At 50.6% G+C, this 14,988-nt stretch overlaps 1 protein-coding gene across 1 annotated transcript in view; it reads left to right on the top strand.

Moving 5' to 3' along the window:
* DYSF (dysferlin) overlaps nucleotides 1-13,353 on the top strand; it is an 81,886-nt gene extending 68,533 nt beyond the window's left edge. Inside the window, exons 50-54 of the mRNA XM_031065169.1 lie at nucleotides 5,571-5,670; nucleotides 5,932-6,110; nucleotides 6,925-7,034; nucleotides 8,359-8,506; nucleotides 10,293-13,353. Of these exons, the coding sequence (XP_030921029.1) occupies nucleotides 5,571-5,670; nucleotides 5,932-6,110; nucleotides 6,925-7,034; nucleotides 8,359-8,506; nucleotides 10,293-10,331 (576 nt within the window). The 3' untranslated portion in view covers nucleotides 10,332-13,353. The remainder of the gene's footprint in view (nucleotides 1-5,570; nucleotides 5,671-5,931; nucleotides 6,111-6,924; nucleotides 7,035-8,358; nucleotides 8,507-10,292) is intronic.
* The last annotated feature ends 1,635 nt before the right edge of the window (nucleotides 13,354-14,988 follow it).

Raw genomic sequence — 14,988 nt, 5'->3', positions numbered from 1 at the left:
GAAAGAGTTTTCCAATGGTTCTCCTTTGTTTGTTCCGTGCTGGAGCTCCGAGGAGCGCAGCCAGGTGGATTAGTAATCATGGAATTATGGAATAATTTGGGTGGGAAGGGAGCTGAAAGCTTAGCCACCTCCATCACGGACAAATTCCACTGTCCCAGGTGGATCCAAGCCCCAGTGTCCAGTCTGGCCTTGGGCACTGCCAGGGATCCAGGGGCAGCCCCAGCAAATCTGGGAATTCCAGCCCAGCCAGGAATTCCTTGCCAAGATGCCAGCCCAATCTCCCCTTTCCCAGTGGGAGCCATTCCCTGGCTCCTGTCCCTGCAGGCCTTGTCCCCAGTCCCTCTCCAGCTCTCCTGCAGCCCCTCCAGGCACTCTGAGGATTCCCTGGAATTTTCCCTTCCAATTCCAGCAATCCCAACCTTCCCAGCCTTTCCCATGGTAGAGCTGCTCCATCACTCTGATTATCCTGGTGCCTCCTCTGGATTTGCTCCAAGAGCTCCAGGTCCTTCCCATGTTGGGAATTCCAGAGCTGGAATTCCTGTAGCTGGGGACTCCATGGGTCATCCCAACTCAGGTTGCAAATCAAATGCTCTCTCCCAAAAAAACAAGGATTTCCCTGGATAAGAGGGTGTCCATGATATTTTGGTTTGATGTGAACACCTGGGAGCCTGGAAATCCAGGGAAAACCAGGGAAAACCCAGGGAAACCCAGGTGTCACTCTTTTTCCTGCTTTTCTGAACCTTCCAGCCACTTCAGGATGGTTTTCCGTAACTTTCCTGTTTGGATTAATGTTTTAAAGATTTTCCTTCTCTTTCTGAGAGAGGAATTTTCCCCAGTCCAGGTTTCCAAAATATTCCCAGGGAAGAGAAATATTCCCATCTTTAGGACAGCTCTTTGGAAAACATGGAAATGCTTTATTAATGCTTTTCTCAGCATTCCTTTGGAATTTCCATCTTCGTTCCCGCTTTTTTTTTGGTGCCATCTTTCTCTTCCAGCCCTGGAAAGTTCAAACCATGTTGGCTGCATGGGAAGAGCACATTCCCAGGTTTTGGAGTCCTGAAGGAAAACAGTTTCTGGGGCGGAAAATGAGAAAATCATGGAACGATTTAGGATGGAAAAGCTTTCTCAGATCACCAGCTCTGCCAAGGCCACCACTGACCACGTCCCCAGGTGCCACGTCCAGAGGAATTTTAAATCATTCCAGGGATGGACATTCCATCATTTCCCTGGCAGCCTCTGCATGGCCGGAAAACCCTTTCCATGAAGGAATTTTCCCTAAAATCCAGCCTAAACTGGAAATTTGAACTTTGGATTCCCAGTTAGGCTGCTACGGGATGGGTCATGGGACAACCAGGACAATCCGAGGTCACCTGGATGCAGATCCCATTTTCCCAGGCATCTGCAGGGATGAGTTCGACTCCCACATCCCGCAGGCGCCATGGGGTGGAAAATGCGTGGAATTGGTTTTGGAACGTTCAGCTTCCTGCGGCAATTCCAGCAGCAGCTGGATTCGGCTGCCAGATCTGGATCTGGGAAGCTCTTTAGGACAGGAAAGGGTTTGCATGGAATGTCGGAGCAAACGGCATCTCCACGGAATTGCCGGGACTGGTTCTGGGATTCTTATGGACATGGAGGGGCTGGAGCGTGTCCAGGGAAGGGAACAGAGCTGGGAAGGGGCTGGAGAATTCCTGAGGGAGCTGGGAAGGGACTCAGCCTGGAGAAAAGGAGGATCAGGAGGGACCTTCTGGCTCTCCACAACTGCCTGGAATCTTTGAACCGGGTTGGAGTTGGGATCTGATCCCAGGAAAAACGGGATAAGAGGGAACGGCCTCAGGAGAGGTTTTGGTTGGACATCAGCAGGGGAAAGGGTGCTCAGGCCTTGGAAGTGCCCATCCCTGGAGGCGTCCAAGGAATTCCTGGATGCAGCACTCAGTGCCAAGGTGGGAATGGGGCACAGCGTGGACTGGGTGATCCTGGAGGGATTTTCCAACCTCAGGGATTCTGTGACATCCAAGGGGAGTCTCCTGCATGTCCGGGACTCCCAAATTCCTGCAGGATGCACTGAAATGTGACTTTTTGGGAGCAAACTTCCTCTCCTTCCCCGAAATCAGGTTTCCTCCTTTGTATTCTGGAGCACATCCACAGTCCAGGAGAAATGCAGCCCTGTCAACACTTTCCTGGGAATCCGAGCCGATTTTTTCCCTGCTGCTTTATCCACAAAAACCCATAAAATATCCCTGAGCCTCCCCTCGCTTGGAAAACAAGCCCCCAAACAATAATTCCAGCCTTTTTTCCCCGTGGCTTGGACAAGGCCGGGATATAAATTTCGCACTCCGGGTTGTTTTTATAGGGAATGTTCGGATCTCGATTTAATCATGGAAGTGAATTTTACGCTGCCTTGAAAGGGACCCATAAACTTCTCTGGGCATCAAGTTCCCCTTTCCCAATTCCCTATTCCTTTTCCTGCCTTTCCAGCGGAGCTCTGGGCGTCCCCAGCTGGACGGGGCTTGGAGCTGGGAGGTTTTGTCTCCAGCCAAGTGATATTTTATGGTGTTTTTCCGTTACAAAAAAAAGGGGGAATTTGGAGCAACGGAGCATTGAATTCCCGCCTGGAAAGGGTCGAGCCCCACCTGAGTTATCCCTGGAATGCCGGGATGTTGTTCTGAGGGACTGGGGTGCAGAGCCAAGGTTTTGTTCCCTTTTCCCTTGGATATTGCAGTGGGAAGGAGGGAAAGTGGAATCCCAAAGTCCGCCGGGTTTGCCAGCAGTTCCATGGAATCCTGGAATGGTTTGGAATGGGAAGGACCTTAAAGCCAATCCAGGGACAGCTCCCACCATCCCAGGTGGATCGAAGCCCCAATGTCCAACCTGGCCTTGGACACTTCCAGGGATGGGACAAGCACAACTTCTCTGGGAATTCCATCCCAGCCCCTCCCTACCCTCACAGCCTGGAATTCCTTCCCAAGATCCCATCCAACCTTTCCTTCAGCTTTATTATCCCAAGGACACGGATCCACTCGGGATGGGTGGGAGATGATCCCAAGTGCGAGGTTTTCCTCAAGTTTGGCTCTGTGTGGATGGGATGGGGCAATGAGAAATTCCAATGAATCCTTGGGAAGTCGCATCAGCCCATAAGGGAGCCTGGGATGCACCTGGAGCATGGACACATCCGTGGAATGTGGGAATGATGGGATGAACCTCTGAGCCAGGAATTCACAGGGAAGAAGAGGCGCCTGGAGGACATGGAGCTTGTGGAAATTCCCTTTCCAGGGAATATTCCAGCCAGGAAATGAGATAGTCTTAAAGGTCCCTTCCAGCCCAAACCAGTTCGGAATTCCATATATTTCCCCATTTTCCAAGCCAAGCTTGGGGACCTGGATTTCTCCTGGAAGGGACAATCCAAAGGAGCTGGTGATGTTCACTTTGGACATGGATTTCCACCACCTTGGAATTCTCCAGCACCTCCTGAGGTCGTGCCAGCTTTGTTATCCATGGATCCATGGCTCCTGGATCCCTGTGGATCCCTTCTCTCCCCATTTTCTGGGAAAAGGCAGAATCAACATCAACTCTTCCCCTTTTTTAGCAGTTTTAATTTAAAACAGCTGGAAAAGCTGGGAAAAGTCCCCCTGGATAAACATCCATCCCAACCCACTGCAACCAGCAGAGGGGAGAGAGGGAATTTTCCATGGACTTCCTTTGGGATTTCTGGATTATCCAGTATCTCAAATGCATCCATAAAATGCTCTGATGCAAAATTCCTGGCACATTTTCCCAAAACCGGGCAGGGAACGGAGCGAAATTGAAACAGAACCATCCAGGGGGATCTCTTAAAATGAATCCAATGGGATTGGAGTGCCCACGGACTCCCAGCTGGAATATTTGTGTTCCCATGGAATGTGACATGTTTTTCCTCCCTTTTTATAATTTAATATTGGATGAAATAATGAATCCGAGTCTTGGGGTGAATTTATGGAGCGAGGGATGAATAACGCTGGAGTTTCCTGGTTTTAATTAAATCCCGTCATTTCTGACACTTCCAGGAGGAATTGCCACCGGAACACCCTTGGAGGGGTGTCAGGAATCCCGCTGGGATTTTTCTGCTCTTTACTGGAGCCAGGAATAACAATCCCAGCAATCCCTCGGCTTTGGGTGGGATTTTGTCTTTCTCCTTTATCCCAACATTTCTTTTTGGACATCAAGAGGAATTTTTTTTTAATGGAAAGGATGGTCAGGCTTAGGAAGTGTCTGGGAAGATTTGAAGTCCCCATCCCTGGAAGTTTCCAAGGAATTCCTGGAGCTGAGGTGGGGATTGGGCACAGCTTGGACTCACTGATCCCAAAAGGCTTTTCCAGCCTCAGGGATTCTGGGATTCTTAATCCTAACTCCCAGATATCCCAACAGTGGTGTTAGATCCCTGCTGGAAAAAATTCCTTGTTTCACACATGGAAATGGTGATACCGCTTCCCAAGCAGTGGATATTCCTTGCTCTGGGGTGCTGAACTCGTGGATAACTTGGGAATGTTCCCCTGGAGAAGGGAAAATTCCAGGGAATCCTCAGAGTGCCTGGAGGGGCTGCAGGAGAGCTGGAGAGGGACTGGGGACAAGGCCTGCAGGGACAGGAGCCAGGGAATGGCTCCCACTGGGAAAGGGGAGATTGGGCTGGCATCTTGGCAAGGAATTCCTGGCTGGGCTGGAATTCCCAGATTTGCTGCGGCTGCCCCTGGATCCCTGGCAGTGCCCAAGGCCAGGTTGGATCCACCTCGGACAGTGGGATGTGTCCCTGCCCATGGAATGGGCTGAGCTTTCAGCTCCCTTCCCACCCAAAGTCTTCCATGATTCCATGATTTTGTTCCCCATTGTGAGCAGTGCCAGAGGAGCCCGGAGCGGTCTGAGGGATGTTTTGGGGCTTGGAGCAACCAGTGTGATATCACCAAATTCCTGGGATACCCTGGAATCTTCCTTTCCGTATCCATGTTCCATTAATAAATTCAGGAGCCATGGGTGGCCTGAACTGGCATTTGATGGTCTCTGATTGTCCCCCTGCCTGTGACAGACCTGGGGGCAGATCGAAGCCGTGGTGGATCTGGAAGGGAAGGGATCCTTGGGAATTCCCTGCTGGAAGTGCTGATTTAGGCATCAATCCCACATTTTTCCATGAATTAAGAGGAAGGCGACGTTTGGCAGCGCCAGCACTCAATGCTCATTGTTCTCCTCACCTTGGAGACTCATCCTCATTGGAATTGTGGGAATTTCTATCGCTCCTAAGAATCCTGTTTGGGATCCCATGGAGCCTTTTCCTAAATTGCATTAAATTAAATAAAAGTATTTAAATAAAATTAATTACATTAATTTAAATCATTAAATTAAGGCATAAACGGTTGCTGACACCTTCCAGAAGCATCTTGGGTTTTCCACTGATTATCCTTATCCAAGAGTTTTCCAGAGCCTGTGCTCCTGCTGATCCACAGCAGGACACCCCAGGAATTCCAGGATTTCCAGAGCCAGGCTCTGCCCAATTCTCTTGATTAATCTTTATTTTTCCCGTGCTTTCTTTCCTGGTGGGATTTCAGGAACACTTCTGGAGCTTGGACAAGACGGAAAACAAGATCCCACCCCAGCTGATCCTCCAGATCTGGGACAACGACAAGTTCTCCTTCGACGACTATTTGGGTAAGTTGGGAATTTTGGGATCCATCCCAAAAAAAGGGAAAACATCACCATCACAGGTTGTCTGGACAAGCTGTGGAAGCCCCATCCCTGGAAGTGTCCAAGGCCGGGTTGGATGGGGCTTGGAGCCCCCTGGGACAGTGGAAGTTGGGAGTTTGGATTGGGATGGTTGGGGTGGCCCAAAGTCCATGGGATCAAGGGAACATCCCATGTTTTAAGGATTGTCTCACTGAGATGCCTCACCTGGAATGTTCTTCCCTGCAGGATCCGTCCAGATGGATCTCAACAGGATGCCCAAGCCTGCCAAGACAGTGGAAAAGTGTTCCTTGGACCTTGTGGATGATTCCCTGTCCTCCGGCCGCTCCGTGTCCCTCTTCGAGCAGAAAACCGTCAAGGGCTGGTGGCCCTGCGTGGCCGAGCAGAACCAGCAGAAGATCCTGGCGGTAAAGTGGCCTCTCCATGTTTTTCCTTGCATCCTTCACTCCAATTCCCACTTCCCTGGAAGTGTCCAAGGCTTTAAATTCCTTCCCAATCCAAACCGTCCCAGAATTCCCCGAAATTTTCACTCAATTCAAGCCAGGGCAAAAAATTCCATTTCCAGCTGGAGGTTTTGTGGATCCAGCCAGATCCACTGTGGTTGGCTGGAGGTTTTCTGGCACCGTGCAGAGGAACGATCGGTTTTGTGGGATTTTCGCCCTGGTTTTTGGAATGCGCCACCAAATCTGATTCCATATCACGACTATTCCCAACAATCTTGTGTCCTAAACACCAGGAAAAAAATTCCAGCTGTCCCAAGGATAATTTTAAAGGTGTCTGGGCTCCTGTTCCAGGTTTTGGTGACTGTTCCATGCAGGTGAGGGAATCCAGGCAGGGAATTCGGTGATTCAATCAAAAAACCCTGAACTGGTTCCAGGGAAATCAAGAATCAGGGAATTGGGAAAGATTGGATGTGGCACTCAGTGATGATGGGTGGCAGCTTGGACTTGATCCCAGAGGTTTTTCCAGCCTCAGCGATCCTGGGATTCTGTGGTTGCCCAGATTTGGGTGTCAGTGGGATTCAGGATTTCCTGGAATATCTCCAATGACAGGTGAAGGATCTCTGGAATCCTGGGATCCCCGTGGTCATTGTTGGGAGTGGTTTGATTCTGCTCAAAGTACATTTTCTCTTCCCAATCCCTGTTTTCCATCTCACGTTCATTCCTCACTTTCCCCCCTGTTTTTGGGGATAATAAAGGAGTTTTTGTTTAACCCATCCAGGGCAAACTGGAGATGACTTTGGAAATCGTGGCGGAACAGGAGCACGAGGAGCGTCCGGCCGGGATGGGACGGGATGAGCCCAACATGAACCCCAGGCTGGAGGATCCCAAGTAAGAACATCCCAAATGGAAAAGCAGCCACCAGGGCACGGAATTCTCGAGGACTAAATGGGAATTCTGTGTTTCCAGCTGCGGGGAACTGGGCTGAACTGGGTTTGCACCTGAACTGGGGGGGACTGGGAGGCTGGTCTGGACCATGAATCCGTTGGGATTCGGAAGCTGGTCTGGGTCATCAATCCAGTGGGATTTGGGAGCCTGGTCTGGACCACAAATCCAGTGGGATTGGGAGGTCAGTCTGGGCCACCAAGGAGGACACCGGTGGGTTGTATCCAGGAAGATAGAAGACAAGCCAGGGGGATTGGGAGGTTTGTCTGGAGCATGAATCCAGTGGGCTGGATCACCAATCCAGCAGGATTTGGGAGACAGGTCAGGACCACCAAGGTGGACATTGATGGGACATCCCCAGAGGGATGGGGAGCTGACACGTCCCAGTGGGATTGGGAGGCTGGTCTGGATCACCAGTTCAGTGGGATTGGGAGACTGCTCTGGACCATGAATCCATTGGGATTGAGAGATTGGTCTAGATCACCAAGGGGGATGTTGGTGGGACATTCCCAGAGGGCTGGGGAGCTGACACATCCCAGTGGGATTGGGAAGCTGGCCTGGATCACCAGTCCAGTGGGATTTGGGAGACAGGTCTGGACCACCAAGAACATTCATGGGATGTATCCAGAAAAATGGAAGACCTGAGAGCAGTAGTATTGGGAAGCTGCTCTGGACCACGAATCCATTGGGATTAGGAGGCTGGTCTGGACCACCAAGGAGGATGTTGGTGGGATGTATCCAGAAAGATGGAAGAGCTGAGACATTCCAGGGGGATTTGGAGTCTGGTCTGGACCATGAATCCAAGGGATTGGGAGGCTGGTCTGGATCACCAGTTCAGTGGGATTGGGAGACTGCTCTGGACCATGAATCCATTGGGATTGAGAGATTGGTCTAGATCACCAATGGGGATGTTGGTGGGACATCCCCAGAGGGCTGGGGAGTGACACATCCCAGTGGGATTGGGAAACTGGCCTGGATCACCAGTTCAGTGGGATTGGGAAGCTGTTCTGGACCATGAATCCATTGGGATTGGGAGGCTGGTCTGGATCACCAATCCAGCAGGATTTGGGAGACAGGTCAGGACCACCAAGGTGGACATTGATGGGACATCTCCAGAGGGATGGGGAGCTGACACATTCCAGTGGGATTGGGAAACTGGATCAACCAGTCCAGTGGGATTTCGAGGCTGGTCTGGGACCACCAAATCAGGTGGGATTGGGGATCCAGGAGGATGAAATTCCGAGGTGACCTGCCCTTCCCTTGGCTCCAGGCGTCCCGAGACCTCCTTCCTGTGGTTCACGTCCCCGTACAAGACCCTGAAGTTCATCCTGTGGCGCCGCTACAAGTGGGTGCTGATCCTGGCACTCCTCCTCTTCATCCTGCTGCTTTTCCTGGGAATCTTCGTCTACGCCTTCCCGGTACGGAGCGGCTGGGGTTGGCTGAGGTCTGAGGGGTGGTGGATTCAGCGGGATGAAAAATTCCATGCTGAGGAACACAATGGGTTAAAAATGAACTTTTTTGGGTTTGGGATCCTTGTGGGAAAAATATGGAGGGGTTGGAGCATGGCCAGGGATGGGAATGGGGTTGGGAAGGGGCTGGAGCACCAGGAAAAGCTGAGGGAAAGGGGCTCATCCCGGAGAAAAGCAGGATCAGGGGGGACCTTCTGGCTCTCCACAGTTCCCAGAAAGTTTGGAGCCAGGTGGGATTTGGGATCTGCTCCCAGGGAACGACAGGACAAGAGGGAATGGCCTTAAGTTGTTCCAAGGGAATTTGAGGTTGGATATGAAGGAAAATCCCTCATGGAAAGCAGTGTCCAGCCTTGGAGCAGTGGTGGAGTCCCCATCCACAGAATTATTCCAAAAACATCCGGATGTGGCGTTTGAGGACACGGATAATGATGAACAAGCATTGGGGCTCTTTTCTAACCTCAACAATTCCATGATATCAGGAATGGTGGAGATCCCAAAAAAACAAGGGAAGGCCATTCCTGGCATGTCCTCAGCAACACCAAGCGCTGGCACTGGTGTGCCAAGATCCCAGGATTTTCTGGGATGCAGAGGGAAAAAATCTGGGATAGCTTTGCCTGCCCTGGTTGCCTTTGGGAAAATTCCATGGAGCTGCTGGCTGGATTTGTCCTTGGAATAAATGAGGATGGGGCAGGGCTGGAGGAGCCTCTCCCTGCTGGAAGGCTCTGCATTCCAGAAAATTCCTGGCACAGCTTCGGGAATGCTCCAGGACCCCTTTCCCAAGGGGCAGAACAGGTGATGTCCCAAATTCTGTGGGATCATGATAAAAAGGAGCTGTTGGGATACAGGGCCAGGGGTTGGGTGGTGAATCCATGAGATTTGGGGGAATCCCAGAGGATGGGAAGGAGCAGCGGGATGCAGAGGAGAGGAGGGGGCTCCAACAAATCAAGGAAAATTAGGAATGCTTCCCACCACTCAGACACTGGGATGGTACTGGAGGGAGGGACCAAATTTATTCCAAGGGTTTGAAGAGGCAGGAATTTCTCTTAAAAATTTTGGGAAGAGCAACCAAAATCCAGGAATGACTCGTGGTACTTGATAAATTCTTCCAACGATTCCCTCATTATTCCAATCATTCCCTCATTCTTCCAGTGATTCCCTCATTTTTTTCCCAGTGATTCCCTCATTTTCAAATCACTCTCTTATTCTTCCATTGATTCCCTCAATTTTCCAGTGATTCCCTTCTTTTTCCAATCATTCCCTTCTAGCAATTCCCTCATTTTTCCAGCAACTCCCTAATTTTTCCAATCATTCCCTTATTCTTCCAACAATTCTCATATTTTTCTGATGATTCCCATCTTTTTCCAATTATTCCCTCATTTTTCCAATGATTCTCTTATTCTTCCAATCATTCCCTTAATCTTCCAGCAATTCCCTCATTTTTCCAGCAACTCCCTAAGTTGCCCGATCATTCCCTTATTCTTCCAAAAAATCTCATATTTTTCTGATGATTCCCATCTTTTTCCAATGATTCCCTCATTTTTCCAGTGGTTCCCAAGTTTTTCCAATGATTCCCTCATTTTTCCAATGTTTCCCTCATTTTTTCCAGTGATTCCCTTATTTTTCCAGTGATTCCCTCATTTTTCCAGTGATTCCCTTATTTTTTCCAGTGATTCCCTCATTTTCCCAGTAATTCCCTCATTTCCCCAACGTTTCCCGTGTTTTTCCATCCTTCCAGAACTACGCTGCTATGAAACTGGTGAAACCTTTCAACTGAAGCTGCTCCCGTGCCTGCCTGGGAATTTTGGGAAGGAATTTCGGAAGCGGAGAAGGAACAACCTCATCCAGGCCTCCAGCTGCTGCCAAAGACTCCGCTTCCCTTTGGAATTCCACCTGGGAAGCGTCACCTAACCAAAGTATTCCTGGTTTTCCAGCCTTCTGTGTTTTGTTTGAGTTTTCCTGCTGCTCTGGTTGGTAAATCCCAAATTCCAGTGAAAATCTGAGGCGGGAGCAGGGAAAGGACTTTTCCATCTGGAAGCTGGGAATGTACAAAGGATTCTCAGGGCAAGATTTGGGATTTGCCGGCCTGAGCAAATCCCACAGATTCCGAGCACTTTTCACTCCCTGATCCAGCCTCACTTTCCCTTTTCCCTGTGTTATCCCATTTACGTATTGTGGAAAACGTGTTGGAAAACCGGAATCCCTGGGATGACACGTCGCATTCCCAAAGCCGAAATCTTGGGAATGGGAAAGGCTGTGGTGGAAAACCTGGGATTTGAAGTTGGTGCTCCACAAAATCCCAGTTCCTCTTGGATTCTGAGGCCTTCGCATTCCATCACGGAATTCTGGAGCTGGTTTTCCCTCGGAGCTGCTCCACAATCCCACAGGTCTCCCATTCCAGCTGGGAGAGGAATCCCAGGGGCAGCTGGGCTTTGATTTCCTCCTCTCCCGCTGTCTCTCAGCCACTTTTTTGGGAATTCTTGGTCTTTTTAGTGTCAGTATTTGCAGAATCCCAGAATCCCTGTGGTTGGAAAAGACCTCTGGGATCATCGAGTCCAAGATGTGCCCGATCCCCGCTGAGTGCCACATCCGGGAATTCCTTGGAAACCTCCAGGGATGGGGACTCCAAAGCTCCCTGGGCATTTCCAAGGCCTGACCACCCTTTCCATGAGGAAATTCCTGCTGATGTCCAACCGAAGCCTCTCCTGGGACAACCTGAGACCATTCCCTCTTTTCCTGTTATTCCCAACTCCCAGCCTGGCTCCAAATGTTCAGGGATTTGTGCAGAGCCAGAAGGTCCCTCCTGATCCTCCTTTTCTCCAGGCTGAGCCTCACTGGTATTCCTTTAAAATCAGCCATTTTCCCTTGTATTCCCAAAGATTCTTATGGAAAACATCCCAACCCATACTCGCCGCTGCCAGGCGTTAATGGAGCGAAAAACCTGTCCCGGAGCGGGATTTGTTTTCCAAACAAATCCGTGATCCACAGCCTGCTCAGCCTCCCACGGATCCGATGGGAATGGTGGGACATTCCCGCTTTTGCTGTTCCCTCCTAATGTCCCTGGAATGGGATGATCCCGCGGGATGTGACACTTGGGGATTTGTGACCTTGGCAGCGCCAGACTTGGGCTCAGAGGTCTTTCCCACCCCGGATGGTCCCATAATTCCATGATTCCCGGGGTTTTCCAGTGCTGGGAGGATGTTAATCCTCAAATTCTCATCCTGCGAGGAATCTCGTCCCTCTCTCCCACCAGGAAAATCCCATTAATATCCGGCTGCTCCGGCACCTTTGCTGATTTGGGATCTTCCCATCCTCCCTTCGGCAGGATGAGATTTATCCTTGATTCCATGTTTTCCTTGGAGCTGTGGCTGCTCCGAACGAGCGAGGAGCTGGGAAAAGTGTTCCCAAGGGATCAGTTTCCCGGGAAAAACCGCTGATGGCAGCTCCTGCCCCGCTCTGGCCGGGATTTTAAACCTGTGCTTAAAAAATAGGGAAAAATAGTTTAGATGCTTTGTTGGATGGGGATGTAACCCATGGGGGATCAGATCCCGGGATTCTCATTGGAACATCTCCCGGTTTGCGCAGGGCAGCTCCTTCTCCGTGTTTTCCGCACGGGAAACGCACGGCTTTGGGATTTATAGGGATTTGTAGGGATTTATAACCCCATCCCTGCTGCTGAGTTTTGGCTGATCCATGGCCCCTTCCCAAAAGTTGGAGCGGAGGAATTGGCTCTGGATTTGCACATCCCGGGGCGGAGGTTTCATTTTCCGTCGTTAAATGCTTCATTTTCCTTCGTTTTTTCCCTAAAAACCTCCCAACCCCATTCCCACCCCCATCCCCCTGTTTATAGCCACCATCAAACCACCAGGATTCGCTCCAATTTTCCAGAGGTTTTATTATCCCAAAGGATCTGAGGAGCTGAGGACAAAAGTTGCTTCTGTTTGGCCCTTGCTGGGATTGGGAGTTTGGGTTTTATGGGAATGTCGGTCCCTGCTCCTTTCCCACCAGGATCCAGCTGTGCCAGAGGGAATCTGGAATTCCCTGAGTGCTCTCCTGGAATCCACAGTGGGAATTCAGGGCCAATATCTCTCGGATTTGCGAGGATTCTGGGATTTCCCATCCTGGTGTAATTCCCTGTGATCCCAACCCAAAAATCCTGGAGCCAAGAGGCCCAAATGGATGCGTGATCCATGTTGGAATGCCAAACGTGGGATGCTCATCCCCCATCCCATCGGGAACACCGCTGTCTATCCCAGAAAGACAAGGAATCAAAATCCATCCATGGGTTACCTTTGGAACGTCCAAGGCCAGCTCGGATAAGGGATTGTGGAATGCCTGGAATAGGATGGGCTTGAATAATTTGGGATTCACTCCAGAGACCCTTCCAGTGGGAAATCTTATTTTATTCCCAGCATTCCCCTGGCAAAGCCTGTGTCAGCAGTGATGGGAGAGAAGGATCCAGGGCATCCAATTCCATAAAAACAGGGATTTCCAGAAGGAAATCCGTGCTCCCAGTCCAGATTTCATGCCAAGAGGATCCCGTGGGATTCCGGTGGGTAGATTCAGGTGGGAACATCTGGAAAATCCAACTCCATCCCATTTTTTTTTTCCTGAACAGCCACATCCAGCTCTGGGCCTGGTTGTGTCTTCTCCAAATCCAGGTGGGAGCTGTGGAAAGAATTCCCTGTGGCTTCCGGTTATCCAGGGAATCGGCTGGGATTTGTTCTGGATCACCCGTGCCTGCCTTACCTGCAATAATGCCCAAAGCACTGTGATTCCCAAAGAAATGCTCTGAAACATTCCCGTTCCCAGTGTTTTGATTGTGGGGGTGGAATTGCGGCTCCTCTTGGGAGTGGGAATGGGAAAACTGGGATTGTGGAGAAGGGAAAAATCCAGGGAATCCTCAGAGTGCCTGGAGGGGCTGCAGGAGAGCTGGAGAGGGACTGGGGACAAGGCCTGCAGGGACAGGAGCCAGGGAATGGCTCCCACTGGGAAAGGGGAGATTGGGCTGGCATCTTGGCAAGGAATTCCTGGCTGGGCTGGAATTCCCAGATTTGCTGGGGCTGCCCCTGGATCCCTGGCAGTGCCCAAGGCCAGGCTGGAGCACTCTGGGAGGGTGGGAGGTGTCCCTGCCCATGGATAGGGTGGAAATGGGATGATCCTAAAATCCTTTCCATCCCAACCCATTCCATGCATGGAAATTAATTGCCAAAAGTTCCGCTGCTCGAGTGCTTCCCTGATCCCAGGAGTGATTCCAGCCTGGAATTCCAAAGTGTGGTGACACCTTTGGGACCATTCGGACACAACACCCCTGTTGTGTTCCCATTCCCTCCAGGAGCTGGAGGAGCTGGAAAACTTCCATCCCACACCAGGGCGAAATTCCCTAAATCTCCAGCATCCATCCCAAAAAATCCTGGGAATGAGCGGGATGGATTTTGCTCCTCAATAAGAACAATCTTCCAGGCAGTGCCAGGTTTTATCTTCTCCGAAGGGAGCATTTTCCACGCACAAATTTTCACCCAAAATCCCAGTGGATTTTGCCGGAGCGTTTGGAAAAGAGGGAGGCAGCACAGGGAGGGCGGGATGAGAAGTGGGATCCAAGTCAAGGTGCTTCCATAATTTTTTTGGGAGCTGTTGGCAGCTGGATTTGTTGGTTTAACCCCTGTGGATGGTGCCTGCCGTGGGTTCTGCTCATTCCCGGGAACACGGATCCAACGGGAGCACTGATCCAATGGGATACTCCCTAAAAAACACTGTTGTGGCCTCCTGGCTCCCAAATCCGTGAGTTTTCCGATGGGAAGCTGGAGATTTCCCTGGATTTGAGCGACACAACTCATTTCAGCCTTGCCTTGTGGCCTGACCCCTTCAGGCTTTCCCAGGATGGTGATTCCCGGTGCTGGAATTTCCCCCCTGGAAAACACAGTCCTGGAAAAGGTGGTGATGAATTTAAAGGTGGATCGATAACCTGAAATTCCTGAAATAGGCTTTTTCCATGGATAACCCTGTGTTGTGGGGCAGCTGCAGTCGGGATTCATCCCAGAAAAGCCCAGACCCCGGGATTGAGGGATGATTTGTGGGAGTCTGCAGGAGACTCCCAAGAAATGAGCCGTGAAACTGCTCCGGGTTTGGCTCCGTCCGGAATCCCCTTCCAGAGGAAAATGAGTTGAATTTGTCCCGTCTGCTTTTTCCATTCCCATCCCAGCCTTCCCAAAGAGCCAATCCCTGAAATGTGCCGGGTATTTTTATCCCTCATTAAAAAAAAAGAGAGGAAAAGGCTCGGGATGCATCCAGGGTTTTATTCCAGCAGCTGAGGTTGGATTGGGCCTGGATCTTCCCCTCAAGTCTGGAACCTTTTCCATGATCCTTCATCTTCCCAAGCTTTCCCAGAATCATGGAATGGTTCAGGGAGAGAGGACCTTAAAGCTCCTCCCATT

The sequence above is a fragment of the Geospiza fortis genome, unplaced genomic scaffold (genome assembly GCF_000277835.1).
Source record: "Geospiza fortis unplaced genomic scaffold, GeoFor_1.0 scaffold1004, whole genome shotgun sequence".
Taxonomy (NCBI): Eukaryota; Metazoa; Chordata; class Aves; order Passeriformes; family Thraupidae; genus Geospiza; species Geospiza fortis.
Note: the sequence above shows the minus strand (reverse complement) of the source record. Positions and strands in the feature narration are given on the sequence as shown.